General features: G+C 39.2%; 1 protein-coding gene and 1 long non-coding RNA gene across 2 annotated transcripts in view; both read right to left on the bottom strand.

Annotated features, from left to right (window-relative positions):
- LOC784305 (ATP-binding cassette sub-family C member 4-like) overlaps window positions 1-4,318 on the bottom strand; it is a 251,837-nt gene extending 247,519 nt beyond the window's left edge. The window contains exons 1-2 of the mRNA XM_059892172.1: window positions 4,268-4,318; window positions 2,588-2,812 (exon numbers count right to left, since the gene is read on the bottom strand). Of these exons, the coding sequence (XP_059748155.1) occupies window positions 2,588-2,812; window positions 4,268-4,318 (276 nt within the window). The remainder of the gene's footprint in view (window positions 1-2,587; window positions 2,813-4,267) is intronic.
- Window positions 4,319-16,767: 12,449 nt separating this feature from the next.
- Window positions 16,768-18,773, bottom strand: LOC132346788 (uncharacterized). Its single transcript, XR_009496738.1, has 3 exons — window positions 18,397-18,773; window positions 18,061-18,171; window positions 16,768-16,877 (listed from the first exon to the last, which is right to left on the bottom strand). It is a non-coding gene; the product is annotated as an uncharacterized lncRNA (long non-coding RNA).
- Window positions 18,774-21,929: the final 3,156 nt, after the last annotated feature.

Below are 21,929 nucleotides of genomic sequence, written 5' to 3'. Positions count from 1 at the left end.
CTTTTTAATATGCTATCTAGGTTGTTAATAGCTTTTCTTCCAAGGAGCAAGCATCTTTTAATTTCAAGGATGTAGTCACCATCTGTGGTGATTTTGGAGCCCCCAAAAAATAAAGTTTGTCACTGTTTCCATTGTTTCCCCATCTATTTGCAATGAAGCGATGGGACTGGATGCCATGATCTTTGTTTTTTGAATGCTGAATTTTACGCTAGCTTTTTAACTTCCCTCTTTCATTTTCATCAAGTGTCTCTTTAGTTTCTCTTTGCTTTCTGCCATAAGGGTGGTGTCATCTACATATTTGAGGTTATTCCTATTTCTCCCAACAGTCTTGACTTCAGCTGGTGCTTCATTCAGCCTGGCATTTTGCATGATGCACTCTGAATAGAAGTTAAATAACAAGGGTGACAAAATTCAGCCTTGACGTACTCCTTTCCCAATTTGGAACCAGTCCATTGTTCCATGTCTGGTTCTAACTGTTGCTTCTTGACCTGCATACAGGTTTCTCAGGAGGCAGGTATGGTGTTCTGGTATTCCCATCACTTTAAGAATTTTCCAGAGTTTGTTGTGATCCACAAATTAAACTGCTTTAGTGTAGTCAATGAGGCAGAACTAGATGTTTTCTGGAATTCTCTTGCTTTTTCTATGATCCAATGGATGTTGGCAATTTGATGTCTGGTTCCTCTGCCTTTTCTAAATCTAGCTTAAAAATCTGGAAGCTTTTGGTTCATGTACTGTTGAAGCCTAGGTTGGAGAGTTTTGAGCATTACTTTGCAAGCATGTGAAATGAGTGCAATTGTGCGGTAGTTTGAACATTATTTGGCATTGCCTTTCTTTGGGATTGGTATGAAAACTGACCTTTTCCAATGCTGTGGCCACTGCTGAGCTTTTCAAATTTGCTGGCATACAGAGTGCAGCATTTTAACAGCATCATCTTTTAGGATTTGAAACAGCTCAGCTGAAAAAGCGTGGTTCACTGGAGAAGGGAATGCAAACCACTTTAGCATTCTTGCCTTGAGAATCCCATGAACAGTATGAAAAGGCAAAAAGATTTGACACTAAAAGATGAACTCCCCAGGTCAGTAGATGCCCAACATGCTACTGGAGAAGAGCAAAGAAATAGTTCCAGAAGGAATGAAGAGGCTGAGCCAAAGTGAAAACAATGTCCCATTATGGATATGTCTGGTGGTGAAAGGAAAATCCAATGTTGTAAAAAGCAATATTGCATAGGAACCTGGAATGTTAGGTCCATTAATCAGGCTCACATAGCCCAAAGATTAACAAGACTCTGCTCAAAAAAGGATGAAGAAATATCTTTAATTTGCTGAGAAAAGTATTCCTAAAAAATAGAAGCTCTAGATAAGTAGCAACCAAGTAAAAGAAGTGCTTGTTTTCATTTAAATTGCTTGGTTTTATCTTTCAGTGAGGATTTTGTTTATTTTTAATGAAATATATATATATATATATATTAATGTGCACAACAAGATGTTTGACATAAATGTACACTGGGAAATGATTACTGTAGTTAAAACAGTTCACATATCCATTGCCTTGTATAGTTATCTTTTTGTGTGTGCAGTGAAAACACTTATAATCCACTCTCTCAGGAAATTTCAAGTATACAACATGGTTAAATAAGGATTTTTTAAAAATCAAAGAGCCCAGGACAAAGAGACATCTAAGATCTGATTTAACAAGAGCTCTCCAGCACATGACATTTGTGGCAGTTCATTTGTAAAGACATCTGAAATATTTAACCCCTTTTATACTAGATAAGACTAGAGTAAAATATAAAATAACTTTATAGCATTTCTCAATACAAAAACACTAGAAACATCAAACCAGATTTTATTAAAGCTGCTATAATGCAAACTACAAAAACCCAAATATTGCATTAATGACTTCAATGAATAGCAACATAAATACCCTCTAAAATTGCTAAAAACAAATTAAAATTTCAAATTTTTTCCCAAACACTCAACCATTTTCTTTAACATTATCAAAAACAATTATAACCACAGAATATCATGAGTGAATCTAATTTGGCACAGATTTCACTTCTATTTTTATTTAGTAAGCACAATTATATTAAATGTGACTAGATGTATCATTTAAAATATAATCATTTATTTTACTAAATACATATTTTTCTCCTAAATTTAATGTTATTTGTCCAATCACTGAACTCACTTTTAAACATAACTTTGATGTAAATGAAGGTTTAAATGAAAAACAACAAAATTTCCATGAATACCACAATAAAATTTAGGCAAGAAAACATTGAAAATCGGTTTGATAATTTTGATACCTAATTTTTAATTAGATTTCAATATAAGTTTAGTGGGTATTATGCACCAGCCTATGCATAAAAGTTATCAAAGGCAGCCTGGTCTGATCTCCAAACAAAACTTTTCATTATATATTGGTAAAGTTTGCTCAAACAACAACAAACTGGCTTAAAACAAATATCAAGTATCTCTGGTAAGAAGTAAATAACACAGCGACAAAATTTTTAATCTACAGAGAACTTTCCCAATATGCTTCTGATTCTTCAGAGGAGGTACAAACTTTTGTACCAAATGACACTTACCTTGCGGTAAATCATATGGCACATGGCTACTCTTAATCTCATTCCTATACGCTGAGTGTAATAGAAGAAAAAGTGGTGCAGAATGTTCCAAATTAAAAAGCTGACATTCAGTACAACAGTGTAGCCACAGGCTTTGAGCAAAGCCCCAGAATCAGAGGGATCATAGTTTTGAAAGTAAGTAAGTAAATCCTCAAAATATGTTGGTAATAGTACTCTGAAGATTTCCTAAAAGGAAAGGAAAAGAAACCTTAATTAGAAATATAAGCCAAAAAAAAAAAAAAGAAATATAAGCCATACCAGTTTTCCTTACCACAAGCTTTGCTTTTTTTTTTTTTAATTTAATTTTTGTTGTGGTTCAGTTGCTAAGTCATGTCCAATTCTTTGTGACCCCATGAACTGCAGCATGCCAGGCTTCCCTGTCCTTCACTATCTCTTGGAGTTTGCTCAAACTCATGTCTATTGAGTCAGTGATGCCATTTAACTATCTCAGCCTCTGTCACCCCCTTCTCCTTGCGCCCTCAATCTTTCCCAGCATCAAGGTCTTTTCCAGTGAGTTGGCTCTTTGCATCAGGTGCCCAAAGGATTGGAGCTTCAGCTTCAGCATCAGTCCTTCCAATAAATATTCAGGACTGATTTCCTTTAAGACTGACTGCTTTGATCTCCTTAAAGTCAAAGGGACTCTCTTCAGAACCACAGTTTGAAAGCATTAATTCTTCAGTGCTCAACCTTCTTTACAGTCCAACTCTCACATCTGTACATGACTACTGGAAAAACCAAAGCTTTGATTATGTGGACCTTTATTGGCACAGTAAAGCATAGTTGATTTACAATGCTATGTTAGTTTCAGGTGTACAGCAAAGTGATTCAGTTATACACATAGCTATTCTTTTTCAGATTCTATTCCCATATAGGTTATCATAGACTATTGAGTAGAGTTCCCTGTGCTACACAGTGCTTTCTGCTCACTGTCTGATGCTTTGCAACCTTATGGACTGTAGCCTGCCAGGTTCCTCTGTCCATGGGATTCTCCAGGTAAGAATACTGGAGCAGGTTGCCATTTCCCCCTCTAGGTGATCTTCCTGACCCAGAGATCAAAACCACATCTCCTGCGTCTCCTGCATTAGCAGGTGGATACTTCACCAATAAACCACGTGGGAAGCCCCATGCTATACAGTAGGTCTTTGTTAATTATTAATATATATTCCATATATAGTAGTGTGTATATGTTCACCCCAAAGTCCTAATTTATTCCTCCCCCTGCCTTTCCCCTTTGAAAACCAAAAGTTTGTTTTTGAAGTCTGTTTGGAACAACGTTCATTTGTATCATTTTTTTAGATACCACATATAACTAATACCATATGATAGTTGTCCTTCTCTATCTGACTTACTTCACTCAGTATTATAATCTCTAAGCCCATCTGTGTGGTTGCAAATGGTATTATTTAATTCTTTTTTGTGACTGAGTAATATTTCATTGTATATACATACCACATCTTCTTTATCCATTTCTCTGTCAATAGACTTTTATATTGCTTCTAGACTATTGTAAGTAGTGATGCAATGAACACTGAGGTGTATGTGTCTTTTCAAATTATGGTTTCCTCCAGATATGTGCCCAGTAGACGGATTGCTGGATCATGTGATAGTTCTATTTTTAGTTTTTTTGAGGAACCTCCATACTGTATAATTCACATTCTCACTAACAGTGTTGGAGGTTTCCTTTCTCTCCATATCTTCACCAGCATTTATTATTTGCAGACTTTTTGAGGATGGTTACTCTGACTGGTGTCAGGTGACAACTCATAGTAGTTTGATTTGCATTTCTCTAATAATTAACAATGTTAAGCATCTTTTCATGTGCTTTTTGGCCATCTGTATGTTTTCTTTTGAGAAATGTCTATTTAGACCTTTGCCAATTTTTTTATTGGGTTTTTTTTCATCTATTGAGCTGCATGAGCTGTTATATATTTTGAAGATTAATCCCTTATCAATCACTTCATTTGCAAATATTTTCTTCCACTCTGTGGGTTGTCTTTTTGTAAAAGGAGAAATCAATATTGGCACAAGAATAGTGGGGGACTTTAGCACTCCACTTACATGAATGGACAGATCATACAGACAGAACAATCAACAAGGAAACAGAGGCCTTAAATGACACATTAGACCATATGGACATAATTGATATTTATATGACATCCTATACGAATGCAGCAGAATACACATTCTCTTCAAGTGTACATGGAACATTCTCCAGGATAGCTAACATGCTGAGCCACAAAGCAACCCTCAGTAAATTTAAGAAAACTGAAATCATATCAAGCATCTTATCCAACCACAATATTATGGATTACAAATCAACTCCAAGGGAAAAAACTTTTTAAAAAATCACACAGATATGAAAGCTAAATAATATCTTTACTAAGCAACCAATGCATCACTGAAATAATCAAAGAGGAAACCAAAAAATACCTAGAGATCAATGAAAACACAATGATACTAAACCTATGGGATGCAGCAAAAGCAGTTCTAAGAGGGAAGTTTATACTAATACAATCTTATCTCAGGAAATAAGAAAAATCTCAAATAAACAACCTAACCTTACACCTCAAGCAACCAGAGAAAGAAGTACAAACAAAATTCAAAGTTAGGAGAAGGGAAAAAATGATAAATATCAGAGCAGAATTAATTAAATAGAGACAAAGAATACAATAGAAAAGATCAATGAAACTAAAAGCTGGTTCATCAAAAATATAAGCAAAATTGATAAGCCTTTAACCAGACTTATCAAGAAAAAAAGGAAGAGGGCTCAAATCAACAAAGTTAGAAATGAAAAAGAAAAAGTTACAATGGGCACTAAAGAAATACAAAGAAATATGAGAGACTATTACAAGCAAATATATGCCAATAAAGTGGACAACCTGGAAGAAATGGACAAGTGTTTAGAAAAGTAAAACCTTCCAAGATTGAAGATTGAATCAGGAAGAAATAGAAAATATGAACAGACTAATAATAAGTACTGAAATTGAAACTGTGAGTAAATACCTCCCAAAAAACAAAAGTCCAGGACCTGATGGCTTTGTCCATCAGTCCAGGACCTTTGTCTGGCTGACCAGACAAAGATACCACAGAAAAAGAAAATTACAAGCCAATCTCACTGATGAACATAGAAACAAAAATCCTCAACAAAATACTTGCAAATCAAATCCAATAACACATTAAAAAGATCATACACCATGATCAAGTGGGATTTATCTCAGGGATGCAAGGACTCTTCAGTATATGCAAATCAATCAATGTGATATATTATATTAACAAATTAAAATGATATATCCATAAAAGCCATATGATCATCTCAATAGATGCAGAAAAAGCTTTCAACAAAATTCAACATCCATTTATGATAAAAACTCTGCAGAAAGTGGGCATAGAGGGAACCTACCTAAACAAAATAAAGGCCATATACTACAAACCCACAGCTAACATACTCAATGGTGAAAAGCTGAAAGTATTTCCTCTAAGATCAGGAACAAAAAAAAGGATGTCCATTCTTGCCACTCTTATTCAACATAGTTTTTAAAGTCCTAGCAACAGCAATCAGAGAAGAAAAAGAAATAAAGGAATCCAAATTGGAAAAGAAGTAAAATTTTCACTGTTTGCAAATGACATGATACTATACATAGAAATTTCTAAAGCCACTACCAGAAAACTACTAAAGCTCATCAGTGAATTCAGTAAGCTTTCAAGAAACAAAATATGGAGAAGGAAATGGCAACCCACTCCAGTATTCTTGCCTGGAAAATCCCATGGACAGAGGAGCGTGGTGGGCTGCAGTCCATGGGGTTGCAAAAGAGTCGAACACGACTTAGCAACTGAGCTCACATGCATGGATGTCTACAAGTTTTGAAGAATTCTGTGGTTATTTCTTAACAGTGTCACATGCTCATTAAAATAATTAAATATAGGGGTGCCTCATCAGTAATAAATTTTCCCCAGGTGTAAATGTCCTCTGTTAACCTGTTTCTGCCTACAGAGTCAACTAATTTCACTAAGGTGAAGCTCCTTGGAAAAACTTAAGTTACAGTCCCCATTTGGTTCTGTGAACAGCTTTGACTAGCAAATAAATCCTTTGCATGCTTTTTGAATGTGAAAAAAAAAGAAACAAAGAAACAAAGTAAATACCCATAAATCTCTTGCATTTCTATACACAAACCAGCTTCACCTTTATTATTAGCATATTAAAATGGCATTTTCACAAAATGCTACACTCATGGCTAATCTAAAAGAAAAATATACAGATCCACTCTCTTCTATAAGACAAGCAGACAATAGCTTTAAACTTAAGCCAAAATTTTTCAAGTAATAAATCCTTGGTACACTGTGTTTGGCACACTGTGGATGCTCAATAAATATTACATCCAGTGTTTTAGAACACATTTAGTAGAACACCTAGTGAGTCTTTGCCTAAGATGAATGAGGAAAAGGTGACAGAAGAAGGATAAGATATTGGCTTCCATATGAACAAGCCCTGCTGGTAGCCTGTCCCTGTCCCCTGTAGTCTCAATGTTCCAGCCCGACAGAAAGTCAAGATGGCTCATGTAGGCAAGACACACTCCTGCTATCATCTTCTGCTTTAAGAGCCTTTATGAACTGACACATTGGCAAAAAAACAGATCCAATCTTTCCCAGCCAGAATTCCACATGTCCGCAGATCAAGATATCAGACTTTAGCTTTTGTTGGAGTATCACAAATAAACCAGGCTTGGGAGGTTCCCAGACTCTCAGCTCCAGGTGGCACTGCATCAATATATCTCTAGACCTTAGAAGCTGGGATGTTCCTTGGAGTTAAAAATTAAACACAGCAGAAGACAAGCTAAAAACAAAATATCAGCCACACACTGCAGGTGTTGGTTTGGAAAAAATGATTTCTTCCCCAGAGCAAAAAATTAAAATACTAAACCAATCAGTTGGGAGGCATTAGGGCTTAACTCCTGAGTAAGTAACACTTACAGAAAGCAATTGTCTTTCCCCAAAGAAATAGCAACAATTGCCCACCCTGCCAAATAGCCACTCCACCAAACATCCTACTACGTTCTCCCTGTAGTCACCCCTTGAGAAAGTGCCCTTTTTCCCCAGCAAGGAAAACCAAACTCTCAACATGAATTCAAGTCACAAAAAGTAAACACTTAGGCCCTCAACATCATTTCCTCCACAGACTTATCAAAAGACAAAATGCCAAAAGTTTGGAAATCTTTCTGGAATTCCATTTTGAGACTAATTTTTCCTTTTAAGCAATCTTCTTACTAACACAGACAAGGTAAACAACTGGCAGGCCTGCTTTGATAGTTCTCTTCTGTTATCTGAAATTGAGGAGCCCATGCACAAGAGGAAGGGACAGTAGAATCCAAAACACCAAACATAAGACAAAACTAACTAGCATTTTCTGCTCAGCCAACTAGTACCCAATCAGGATATGTACAGAAAGCTATCCTCATCCCTCAGATGGGTGTGACATTGAACCCCAACACTCCTGTTTTGTTGCACACACATGTTCACACCCTGCATCAACTGCTTTGTCTTCCAAGAGGTCACAGAAGTCTTCATCTACTATAGAGAAGTAGGGCTTCCCCAAAGGCTCGGCATTAAAGAATTTGCCTGCTGCAGGTTTGGTCCCTGGGTCAGGAAGATCCCCTGGAGAAGGAAATGACAATCCACTCCAGTATTCTTGCCTACAGAACCCCATGGACAGTGGAGCCTGGCAGGCTACAATCCATGGGGTTGCAAGAGTCAGACATGACTTAACAACTAAACAGCAACAATAGAGAAGTAAGGGAATAATGCTTAGTTAAATGTGAGTAAGATCATCGAATCAGAGCAAGATAATCAGCTTTCAAAAGCAAAAAGACTCATAACCTTTCCAGCATGCTTCATCATTCATTCCAAGGGGCATAAAGAGCTTAAAAGAGCCTCTCATACAAAGGATGGTAAAACAGACTTTTTATAGACTTTACTGAGGTGGAACGGGAAGCTTGCACAGAGAAGTAAGAATGTCAAACTGGACACATGCACAGTTCCAGCCCAAGTATGGCCAAGGACAGCCCAGTGCTGCAGCCTGCAAACCTGGGGCTCTCCACCAGAAGCCCAGCACTAATACCTGCCTTCCCAAACTATCCTGAAACTTGTGATTGTTTCTGGGAATTGTTGCCTGTTACTCAGCTCTTTGATTGAGCCTAACATTGGTGTAATTATAAAAGAAATTAAGAGCAATATCACCCACCAAAGAGCATACCAACAGATGCAACAAATTCAGCCAAAAAAAAAAAAAAAGTGTAAATAAAGGTATATCATTACTGCTTAAGTGTCAGGATTTTTATACTAAAAGATATCATTTAATAACCCAGTTGAAAAAACAGTCTCATTAAGGAATAATGCCAGTTCATGGCCCATAGCTTCAATTCCTCTGTCTATTCTTGATCCTGAACCTCAACTAGTAAGAAATACAACAGCTGAGAAAATATTCACTATCAAACCTGAAACTAACAAAATTAAAATTTTCTGGATAAGTAGGAACAAAGACAAAAATTACCCATAAATCCTTCACTTTTGACACCAATCTATGATCTAATGAAAATTCTTTCCACAAACCAACTGAAAATAGTTTTATTCCTTCACAAGTATTCTTCACAACTGTAAAACCATACAAGATTTTTTTTAAAAGCCCAACTTAATTCCACAATGCTCATCATTCAAAGTTCTCTGAGAGTCTCATAGTCTCTGAGGCAGACATTCTTGATGGAGTCCTTCGTATTCAGCCTCCTAAAAGCATCATCTCTTTGACCCCACGTCTTGGTTCAGGGGAACTTCTTACACGTTTGATGCTAGAACTTCCTCAGTGGGTACAATGCCTCCTCCATGTTTCCCCATGAAACATTTCTTCCCCAATTCCATGATCTTTGATTTATGAGGAAAAAAAAGAAAACACAGGATATAGAAATAAATAATCAGGCAAAGAAAGACTGCTTGAGTCAAACATAGGCAGAAAAGACTGAGTTTGTGGGAAAAAATGAATAGGCAGTTAATCTTTAGAAATGGGGAGCAAGTGACAAGAGTAGAGTGTAGAAAGATCCAGAACTAAGGATGAAAAGCAGTCAATCTGGGGAAACTATAACCATCAGGATCCTAGATATACCTTCTCTCCTCTTTTACACAGTGGTCTTCATCCTGACTGCACCTTAGCATCACCTAGGGGAGCAATGTAGTTAAGGGTACTCAAAGGACGGAGGCCCGCCTTCAGAATCTGGTTTAGGTTCAACTGGCTAGGGATGGATCCTGAAGTTCCCTCTCAATGGACAATTCTGGGTACAGGAAGTAATCCCATGTAAGTATCTGCTAGCCTCCTCTCCTACAATGTCATGGCATTTGAGCCTGGAAAAGCTACAGACCTACTGTGAGGGACTTACAAGTACCACAAAGGCTGACTGGGTTGGTAGGTGGGTTGATTGGTTGGTTGATTGATTGGCTGTGTTTGGTCTTCATTACTGCAAATGAGCTTTCATTAGCTGCAGCAAGCAGAGGCTACTCTGTAGTTATAAGGCCCAGGCTTCTCATTGTGGTGGCTTCTCTTGTTGCCTAGCATGGGCTCTATGCACGTGGGTTTCCTTAGTTGTGGCTCCCAAGCTCTAGAGCACAGGCTCAGTAGTTGTGGTGCAGTAGGGCTTAGTTTCCTTGTAGCATGTGGAATCTTTCCAGAGCAGGGATAGAACCAGTGTCCCCTGCACTGGCAGGCAGATTCCTAACCACTGGAGCACCAGGGATGTCTATCACAAAGGGTTTTAATCAGAATTCAATGTGACATATCATGCCTCCAAGAAAAATCTTTATGACCCCAAGTCCTGAGGTTCCAGTGATGAAATTAAGACCTTTCTGCACAGTAGGAAACATTGAGTGTTCAGAAAACACTACATTCACAAAATGAAAAGATGAATCCAAATGGGTTTGTTAAGTTGCCTCTAAAAGGAGAAGGAACTAGAATGGAACAAGGATATCAACATTTTTTTTTAAAGTAGCTTCTTCTGTTGATTTAACTCTGAGAGAAGCATGAAAACATTATACAGAATGATAATTACAAAACAACTAATTTTAAAGCCATTCCTATAATCTCAGAGTAAAATGAAACAAAAGTAACTAAATATATACTCATCCAATTGGTTAGCAGAGCCATATAAAAAAGAACAATTCTAAAATGATTTTTTAAAAAAAATAATTTGAAAATTACCCTCTGTGTGATATATCTACTTAAAAAGAATATGAACTGCAAAAAATTCTAAAACTGTTTTTGAGAAGTCACATTATGTATGGGTGATAGTGTTCATATGATAAGGTAGTCATGTATGGATTGAGAGCTGGACTATAAAGAAAGCTGAGCACAGAAGAATTGATGCTTTTGAACTATGGTGTTGGAGAAGACTGTTAAGAGTCCCTTGGACTACAAGGAGATTCAACCAGTCCATCCTAAAGGAGATCAGTCCTGGGTGTTCATTGGAAGGACTGATGTTGAAGCTGAAACTCCAATACTTTGGCCACCTGATGCGAAGAGCTGACTCATTTGAAAAGACCCTGATGCAGGGAAAGATTGAGGGCGGGAGAAGGGGACAACAGAGGATGAGATGGTTGGATGGCATCACCGACTCGATGGACATGGGTGTGGGTGGACTCCGGGAGTTGGTGATGGACAGGGAGGCCTGGTGTGCTGAAGTTTATGGGGTCACAAAGAGTTGGACACAACTGAGTGACTGAACTGAACTGAATCATTGAAAACTGGGATTAGATATGGGACAACAGAGAATAGATGACAGGAGAAAAGAGATATATTATAGATCTAAGAGAAAGGAGATGAAGAAAAAACACTAATGTCCTGAATCTGATTTGAATTGGAAATACTCGTATAGATTCGTGATTTGTTTCCCTTAAAAAAAAAACGTATGCTACAGCTTCCCTGGTGGTCTGCTGCTGCTGCTAAGTCGCTTCAGTCATGTCCAACTCTGTGCAACCCCATAGATGGCAATCCACCAGGCTCTGCCATCCCTGGGATTCTCCAGGCAAGAACACTGGAGTGGATTGCCATTTCCTTCTCCAATGCATGAAAGTGAAAAGTGAAAGTGAAGTCACTCAGTCGTGTCTGACTCTTAGTGACCCCATGGACTGCAGCCTACCAGGCTCCTCCATCCATGGGATTTTCCAGGCAAGAGTACTGGAGTGGGGTGCCATTGCCTTCTCCGTCCCTGGTGGTCTAGTGGTTAGGAATTCACCTACCAAATGTGGGGGACTCTGGTTCTATTTCTGACCCAGGAAGATTCCACATGCCAGAGTGTAACTAAGCCCATGTGCCACAACTACTGAAGCCCAACTGTCCTAGAGCCTGTATTCTGCAACAAGAGAAGCCACCACAGTGAGAAGCCCACACACCACAACCAGAGAGTAGCCCCCATTCGCAGCAACCAGAGAAAAGCCCACACAGCGACAAGACCCAGCACAACCAAAAGTAAAAATAAACCAAATTAAAAAACTGTTAAATGTATTCTCTCTTTGTCCAATCAAAAAGCTGAGAAATAATAACCAACTAATCAGCAAGGAGCAACTCTTGTGCTCAGACTATAAACTTTAAATACCATTTCCCACCAAAAGGAGCCAGAGTTGCTTGAAGAAATGCTGATACCAGGGCTGGGGGAAAAGCTGTACAAGGTGAACTAGAAATAACTTGTCACACCAGAAAGCAGAAAAGGCTAGCTAAGCCTACTAGAATATGTACAAAAGACTTAGGACCCAACCTGGATAGATTCCCACTGGACAAAGATGGCCAAACTTTGGCATAAGCATAACAACTATAATCATCATAACAACTGAAGCACATCAGAAATGCTTAAATACTCTGGGGCTTCACAAAACAAACAAAATAAACAACAAAAACAAACCAAAAAAAATTCATTAGCCCCAGAGGAGAAGCAACTCACTATTTTGAAAACTAGTTTTTAACATGTAAAAACAGGCAGTTCAAGATGGCAGAGTAGAAGGACATGCACTCATCTCCCCCTGCAAGAGCACCAAAACTGCAATTCACTGCTGAACAACTATTGACAGGAGGATGCTGGAACATACCAAAAAAAAAAAAAAGATACCCCACATCCAAAGACAAAGAAGAAGACACCACAAGACAGTAGGAGGGGCACAATCACGATGAAATCTAATCCCATACCCATTGGGTGGGTGACCCACAAGCTGGAGAACAATAAAACCAAAGAAGTTCTCCCACTGTTGTGAAGGTTTGAATCCCATGTCAGGCTTCCAAGCCTGAAGATCTGACAAAGGAACTGGGACTTTCCAGGGAATCTGACCTAAAGGCCAGTGGAATTTGATGATAGGACTTCCACAAGACTGGGGGAAACAGAGACTCAGTCATAGAGGACACAAACAAAATCTCATGCACACCAAAATCCAAAGGAAAGGAACAGGGACCCCACAAGATACTGAACCAGAACTACCTGCTAGCATTGGAAGGTCTCCTGTGAAGGCGTGGGTTGGCAGGGGCTCACCACAGGGTTAGGGGCACTGGAAGCAGCAGTCCAAGAAGGTCCCCCTTGATGTAAGCCCTCTAGGAAGTCACCATTAACCCTACCATAGACCCCATAGACCTCAGGGCTGGGTCACCTCAGGCCAAACAACTACCAGGGAGGGAGCACAACCCCACCCTTCAGCAGATAATTGGATTCAAACTTTACTGAGGAAGGCCCTGCCCACCAGAGCAGGACCCAGTTTTTCCCACCACCAGTCCTTCCCATCAGGAAGCTTACACAAGCCTCTTTGCCTCCTCCATCAAAGCGAAGACAGAAGAAGCAAGATGAACTACAGCCCTATAGCAGCTAAAAGAAGAGCCATATTACAAAATATCAATCAAGATGAAAAAAGGAGAAAATTATGTCCCAGATGAAGGGACAAGATAAAACCCCAGAAAAATAACTAAATGAAGTGGAGCTAGGCAACCTTCCAGAAAAAGAATTCAGAATGGTGATAGTGAAGATGATCCAGGATCTTGGGAAAATAATGGAGATGATGCAATAAATGTTTATCAAAGACTTACAAGAACTAAACAGAGATGAATAATACACTAGAAGGAATTAATAGCAGAATCACTGAGACAGAAGAACAAATAAATGACCTGGAGGACAGAAAGAATGAAAAGAAATGAAGACAAAGACAACATTAAAAATGTAAACATTTGCATTATAGGGGTCCCAGAAGGAGAAAAGAGAAAGAAAGAACCTGAGAAACTATTTGAAGAGATAATAGCTGGAAAATTCCTTAACATGGGAAAGGAAATAGTCAACCAAGTTGAGGAAGCATAGACAGTCCAATTAGTATAAATCCAAGGAGGAGCACACCAAGAAACAGTAATCAAACTGACAAAAATTAAAGACAAAGATAAAATATTAAATATTAAAAGCACCAAAAGAAAAACAACAAATACAAAGGAACTCCCATCAGGCAATTGCTGATTTCTCAACAGAACTCTACAAGCCAGAAAGAAATGACATGATATATTTAAAGTGTTCAAAAGGAAGAACCTACAACCAAGAATACTCTACCCAACAAGATTCTCCTTCAGATTTGATGGGAAAATCAAAAGCTTTCCAGATAATCAAAAGTTAAGAGAATTCAGCACCACCAAACCACCTTTACAACAAATGCTAAAGGAACTTCTCTAGCCAGGAAACACAAGAGAAGGAAAAGATCTACAGAAAATAAACTCAAAAAACTAAGAAAACAGTAATCAGATCAAATGCACCAACCAAAAGACACAGACTGGTTGAGTGGATGAAAATATATGCATATGTGCACTTCCACTTACCATATCACTCTGCCTGACCCCCAAATTGTATGTAATTATTTTATATTGTTAATAGGCTTCCCTGGTGGCTTGGACAGTAAAGAATCTGCCTGTGGAAGACCCAAGTTTGATTCCTGGGTCAGGAAGATCCCCGGGAGAAGGGAATGACAACCCACTCCAGTATTCTTTCTTAGAGAATCCCACAGAGAGAGGAGTGTGGTGGGTTACAGTCCACAGGGTTGCAAAGAGTCAGACGTGACTGAGCAACTAACACTTTCACTTCTTTCTCTCATTTTATACTGTTAGGTTAATTATGGCTTGCAATTGTAATTATCTTTTCTTTTTTATCTGGCTACTGATTGTGAAAACTGATAAAAATCTTTTACTATTGTAAACATGTAACTAGTACTCACTTAATACCATTTTGTCATGATTGGTCAACAGAAAAATAATAGAACTCTATATCATGAAAACTGAAATTTAATAGAAAAATGTGTTATCACTTTTTAAAATCCAGATGCATATCAGAATTATCTCGGAATTTTTTGAAAAATACAAATGTCTAGGTATTGCTTTTTTTTCTCCAGAGCTTTAGATATATCTCTAATGAACAGCCATGTTTAAAAATAACTGGACTATATGATGATCTTTTACTTTTATCTAATTTGTTTCACTTTTTCTATTTCATATTAATGCTCCAATTTTATTTAGTTTATGTTTTCCAATTTCCCCATCTCTTCTTTTGTTTTTGATGTTCTTTCTCAAACCTTTATCATAAAGCACAGTAAGAAAGCTTTTGTATACATATAATATGTATAATATATATATTTTAGAAAACATGAATTTTTGCCTAGCTAAAAATTTTATGAAATTTTGATTCTACTTGTTTGACTTAGTATGGATAGAATGCTAGATTTCTAATTTTAAAAAAAGTAAATACCTGAAAAGCAACAAAGGTTTACTTTATAGCGTAGGGAGCTATAGTCAATGTCTTATAATAACCTATAATAGAGAATAATTTCAAAAACAATATATGCATATATGTATAATTGAAGGCTTCCCTTGTGGCTCAGATGGTAAAGAATCTACCTACAATGTGGGAGACCTGGATTCGATCCCTGGGTTGGGAAGATCCTCTGGAGAAGGAAATGGTAACCCACTCCAGTATTCTTGCCTAGAGAATTCCATGGACAGAAGAGCCTGGCAGGTTACAGTCCATGGGGTCACAAAGAGTTGAACAGGACTAAGTGACTAACACTACTATATATAATTGAATCACCTTGCTGTACACCTGAAACATTGTAAGTCAACTATACTACAATAAAGCACATATATTAAGAAAAAAAAAGTAAGAAAGAGACTTCACTGGTGGTACAGTGGTTAAGACTCCACACTTTCAATGCAGGGAACATGGGTTTGATCCCTGGTCAGGGAAAAAAGATTCCACATGCCACTTGGCTTGGCAAAAATAATAAAGAAGGGAAAAAAAAGTTTTAAGTTAAAAAAATAAGAATTTTCCCTGCCATTCCTATGCATATTATAGCTCAGGGTAACCAAAGAGTTCACAATGACAAAGTGACTCTGTATTTGAGCTAATAAATGAAAAAGGTAAAAATTAGAATTAGAACATCAACATTTTGTAATTCCTAATGAGTTAATGAATCTTGAGTAATGATCATGAATAGTTCCTAACATCTCACAGATACAAAAAGAGAAGACTTTATCTACTTTATAAGGGAGGTGCACAACCCTACAAGCCTACCTCCTACATAGAGAAGGGGCAGGGAAATCCTGAATGAGTCAGATCAGCTTCTAACCACTAACTTAAGGTGCCAGAAAGTGAAAGTGTTAGTTGTTCAATCATGTCCAACTCTGTGACCCCATGGACTGTAAGCTGTCAGAGGAACACGCTAAATGACACAGGGAGAGAAGTAAAACCACGAGACACATATTCCTTGAGGTTGTAGGATCTTTTTTTTGGTCAAAGATCATTATATCATTTACTAATCACCAACAATATCCTAACTTGGAATAAAACATCTTTTCTTTTCAGTCCTTCTTTCCAGGACAGTACATTTTAATCAGTTAAAAGGAAAAGAGTAATCCCCCAGAGGTCCAGTCCTTTAAGCATCTTTCTATTCTAAAGATAAATACAACCATTGAGCTACATCATGTTTCCTAGACATTTTATCCTCTGATCTTAAACCACTGGCCTCTTTCCCTACCAGTTGCATCCATCTCAGTACTGATCTGCATATATACAGCAATGCACTGTATATAAAACCTTTTACCTCAAAAAGCGTAAAAATCGCAAAAGGCAAATAGGATTTCCAGTAACACTTTATGATTGCTTTCATTAAAGAAGGCTCCCGTGTGTCTTCATTAGCTCTCAAAACTTCTTGATCCCAGTACCTGTGATGAGAAACAAAACACAGTAAAGAATAGCGTGTCCACCAAAGGGAAAACGGGGAAGTGGCAGAGTGGAAGGTAAGCGTTTACCACAGGGCACTCTGTGGCTGCCCCATAGATGCTGACTAATTGCTCACAGGGCTCCTGTGAGCAAACATGAATGGTGCAGACCCTGAAGCACCAGGCCTGTTTCCCGTCAACAGGCCTTGAAGGGAAAAGTCCTAGTCTCAGGAAACAAGTTCCTGGCAAACTTTGCTGGATTCACAGCACCATGAACAGCTCAAGAGGGCAGAAAAGAAGCTGCTGCTGCTGCTGCTAAGTCACTTTAGTCATGTCCGACTCTGTGCGACCCCATGGACTGCAGCCCACCAGGTTCCTCCGTCCATGGAATTTTCCAGGCAAGAGTACTGGAGTGGGTTGCCATTGCCTTCTCCGAGAAAAGAAGCTAAAAGTTGGAAACTGTTTCTCTGACTTGCTTTTTGGTGCTTTTGTTATTGCAATCATATGTAATGGCCTACCTCAGAGGACCCTGCCCTTCTGAATGACTGTAAACTAAAGTGCCTTTGTTCAGCTCTTAGATAATCTGACCTGCCCACCTGTGAATAGAAGAGAGTAACACTCCCCTTCTAAAGGCTGGCCATTCCCTTGGAGATGTTTTGCAAGACTGAAAATCCTTTCACTTTACTTCCCCACTCCCTCTCCCTCTCTATTCTGCCTTTTGACTTTAGTTACTCATTGCTTCTCTCTCTCTGATTCTACAAAAGAACGTGGCATCCAGACCTCGATAAGATGGTTACTCTGAGAACACTAGTCTGCCATCCTCTCAGTCAGCCAGCTTTCCAAATAAAGTCATATTCCTTGCCTCAACACCTTGTCTCTCAGATTCATTGGTCTGTCATGAGGCGAGCAGAGTGAGCCTGGACTCAGTAACACTCCAGGGATCCCACCTCCCAGGACAGAGTTCAGCCTCCAAGGCCTCAGCTGTGGGCTCCCTCCACTTGCACTGATGCACAGGGAACACAGGCTCCCCAAGCTTCCAAAGTAGGCTAAGACCGGGGTCAGCCTGAGGGGGATGAGTATGCAGTGTCAGGGCAGGAGGCTCAGAAGAACCCAGAGGAAGGCAAAGCCTGCCCAAAACGTGGAAATTCTCACTCTCTGTCCCCTTCTCCCTGCTGCCTGTGCTCACCCTTGCAGCTCTTCTCCAAGGTGCTGGGAGCGATCTCCCGGAAGTACCGAGTACATGTCATCTTCTTCTAATCTCCGTTTGTAACCAATTTTAAACAAGGGATTTATCCACCTGTTAAAAATTAAGAAAAAAGAAGAGAGACATAAATTCAAACTATACATCTTGTTGCAGAGAAGAAGCCAATTCTGACTCCATGTTGGAAACTCTTTCTTTGACTTGCTTTTATTATTAAAATCATACACAATGGTCTGCCTCAAAAAACCCTTGCCCTTTTGCTTGACTGTAAACTACAGTGCCTTTGTTCAGCTCATGGAGAGATAGCTTGACCCTGCCCACCTGTGAGTAGAAGAGATTAAAACACCCCTTCCAAAGGCTGACCATTCCCTTGGAGATGTTTTGCAAGACTGAAGACCCTTTTACTTTACTGCCTCTCCCTCTTTATTTTGACTTTTGACTTTAGCTCCTTATTGTTTTTTTCTCTGTGATCTATAAAAGAAACTGGCATCCAGACCCCAATAAGATGGTTATTTTGAGGCACTAGCCTGCCATCTTCTCTGTCAGTTCCCCAATTAAAGTCTCTACCTTGCCTCAGCAGCTGTCTGTCAGATTCATCAGTCTATTGTGAGGTAAGCATAGTGAGCTTGGGCTTGGTAACAACCTCTGTCTAATTAGAACCCTATATTAATGGGCTTTATTAAAAAGAAACGTCTACATTTGGGGAATATATGAGCATCCCTGGTGGCTCAGTGGTAAAGAATCCACCTGCCAATGCTGAAGACATGGATTCGATCCCTGGGTCAGAAAGATGCCCTGGAAAAGGAAATGGTAACCCACTCCAGTATCTTGCCTGGGAAATCCCAGGCACAGAGGAGCCTGGTGGGCTATAGTGCATGAGGTCAGAAAAGAGTCAGACATAACTTAATGACTAAACAACAATACATTCATATATATGCCCTAGCTCTATATACTGGAGGGGTCCTAAAAGCAAAGACACACCAGTCGCAAAGAACATTCCAGCGCCCAAATGTTAGAAGCTTTGTTTCTTTAACCTACACAACTACAAAATACTTTTTTCATGATGAGAACTTTCACAGTTGAGAAATAAAATAATGCTTCCCATATCAGTAAACAAAGGATGCCAGAGTCATCGGTGATTGCAGCCACCTCCCTCTGAGTGAGTGAACTGGTGAGTCCTTTGGGAACACAGGAAGGAAACAAACACAAACAAAAAATCATGCTATATGTTGTTGCTGTTCAGTCGCTCAGTCATGTCTGATTTATTGCAACCCCATGGACTGCAGCACGCCAGGGTTTCCTGCCCTTCACGATCTCCCAGAGTTTGCTCAGACTCATACCCATTGAGCTGATGATGCTATCCAACCATTTCATCCTCTGTTGCCCCTCCTCCTCCTGCCCTCAATCCTTCCCAGCAACAGGGTCAAACTGCAGCAACTCCCAATAATGGCCCCAGAGGGAGCTCAGGATGACAAAACACAGGATACTGGCCCCAGATAACTGAGGTGCATATCAAAGGAATGATTTCCATAAGCCCAGATTCCTGCATCTTCCCATTCAAAGAAAAGCACTAAATTCTTTAATTTGAGATATCTGGCTTTCTTTCATTAAGAATAATATTTTGACATTCAGACTACCTGTCCTTTAGGGTAAAACTCCTATATAACTGGACTCTACACCCTCACCTCCTCAGAGCACTTTTCTCAGGGTTACTTGAGATGCTTCCTCCTAGACTTGAAGTCTTAAGAATATCTACATTCACCTCCAATGAACACATGCCAGCTACACGACTAGATAAAGAGCCAGGCCAGCTCACCCATGAAGTTCCCTTTTGTAGAAAGCTCAGGCTGACATGATAGCAGACTATCTCACTGCCTGCTTGCTTCTCCCTTCCTGTTCTTTTAATTCCCACTCTCATGTTTTAATTAACCAATAAAGAGTGAACCTGCTGAATACTAGATACCACAATCTCAACCCCAATGAGGCATGGAACAACGAACTGGTTCCAAAGTGGGAAAGGAGTACATCAAGGCTATATATTGTCACCCTGCTTATTTAATTTATATGCAGATTACATCATGTGAAATGCTGGGCTGGATGAAGCACAAGCTGAAATCAAGACTGCTGGGAGAACTATCAGTAACCTCAGATTTGCAGATGACACCATCTTTATGGCAGAAAGTCAAGAGGAACTAAAGAGCCTCTTGATGAAAGTGAAAGAGGAGAATAAAAAAGCTGGCTTAAAACTCAACATTCAAAAAACAAAGATCATGGCATCCGGTACCATCACTTCATGGCAAATGGTTGTGGAAACAATGAAAACAGTGACAGAATTTATTTTCTTGGGCTCCAAAATTACTATAGATGGTGACTGCAGCCATGAAAATAAAAGATGCTTGCTCCTTGGAAGAAAAGCTGTGACAAACCTAGACAGCATATTAGAAAGCAGAGACATTACTTTGTTGACAAATGCTCATCTAGTCAAAGCTATGGTTTTTCCAGTAGTCAGGTATGGATGTGAGATTTGGACTATGAAGAAAGCTGAGCGCCGAAGAATTGATGTTTTTGAACTGTAGTGTTGGAGAAGACTCTTGAGAGTCCCTTTGGACTGCAAGGAGATCCAACCAGTCCATCCTAAAGGAAATCAGTCCTGAATATTCATTGGAAGGACTGATGCTGAAGCTGAAACTCCAATACTGTGGCCACCTGATGCAAAGAACTGACTCATTGGAAAAGACCCTGATGCTAAGAATGATTGAAAGCGGTAGGAGAAGGGAACAACAGAGGATGAGATGGTTGGATGGCATCACCAACTCAATGGACATGAGTTTGAGTAAGTTCTGGGAGTTGGTGATGGACAGGAAAGCCTGGCATGCTACAGTCCATGGGGTCACAAAGAGTCGGACACTACTGAGTGAAATGAACTGAACTCTCTCTCTTTCATCCAGAACATCACTGTGTCACCCAACATGTGCCTTGTGCCCTCCAGGACATGTGAGTAATAAACCTTGCCTTTTCAAAGTTCCCTAATGGTTGTTGCTGAGACTCTTCTCACAATCCTAAGTACTACAAGTACAGGTCAGGTCACAACTCTGGCTCCAAAAGGTGAACATCTGTGGGTGCTGCTATAACTAGTATGAACCAGGTGAGCAAAACCCCAGGCATTTCCAGCAGCAGAACCACTATCAGTAGGTGAAAAACAACAGCCAGAGAAAGTACAAGCCAGGCCTTGCACCATGAAATAAGGAAGTGCTCAAGGAATTGAAAGATGAAATTATTTTAAGAAATTAAATATTTCCTGCAATATTAGTAAATAAGGATGTCACAAACATCAGCAAGAGCTGGTGAGCCCTGAGAAAATTCAGGAAGGAAAAGAATACTTGCCATCTAGCAGCCAAAGACTGCAGCCACTCTCTGCAGCCATTCCCCGTGATAAGCCCTAAGGAAATTCAGCATATGAAAACACAGGATACTGGCTCCAGATAACAGAGATACATATCAAAGGAATAACTTCAATGAGCCAGACTCTTGTCTTCCCATATATAGAAAAGCACTAAATTCCTTAACTTGGGATATTCGATTTTCTTTAATTTACAATATTATTTTGATGTTCCTGACTACTTGCCCTTTGTTGCAAAACTCCTATATATACTAGGTCCTCCTCTTGCCTCCCTGGAGCCATTTCTGTAAGGCTGTCTCCTGGACTGCAGTCCTCATTTTGCCTCAATAAATTGTAATTCCCAACTTTCATGTTGTGTAAATTTTTTTCAACAGAATCATGAAGATGTGTAGAAAGGACAGGGAAGTCAGCTTAAAGGGCTCTCACTAGACAAACCTGGGATACTTCAAGCACA

Source organism: Bos taurus, chromosome 12 (assembly GCF_002263795.3).
Source record: "Bos taurus isolate L1 Dominette 01449 registration number 42190680 breed Hereford chromosome 12, ARS-UCD2.0, whole genome shotgun sequence".
Taxonomy (NCBI): domain Eukaryota; kingdom Metazoa; phylum Chordata; class Mammalia; order Artiodactyla; family Bovidae; genus Bos; species Bos taurus.
The sequence above is the reverse complement of the archived record's forward strand: the minus strand, read 5'-3'. Positions and strand labels throughout refer to the sequence as shown.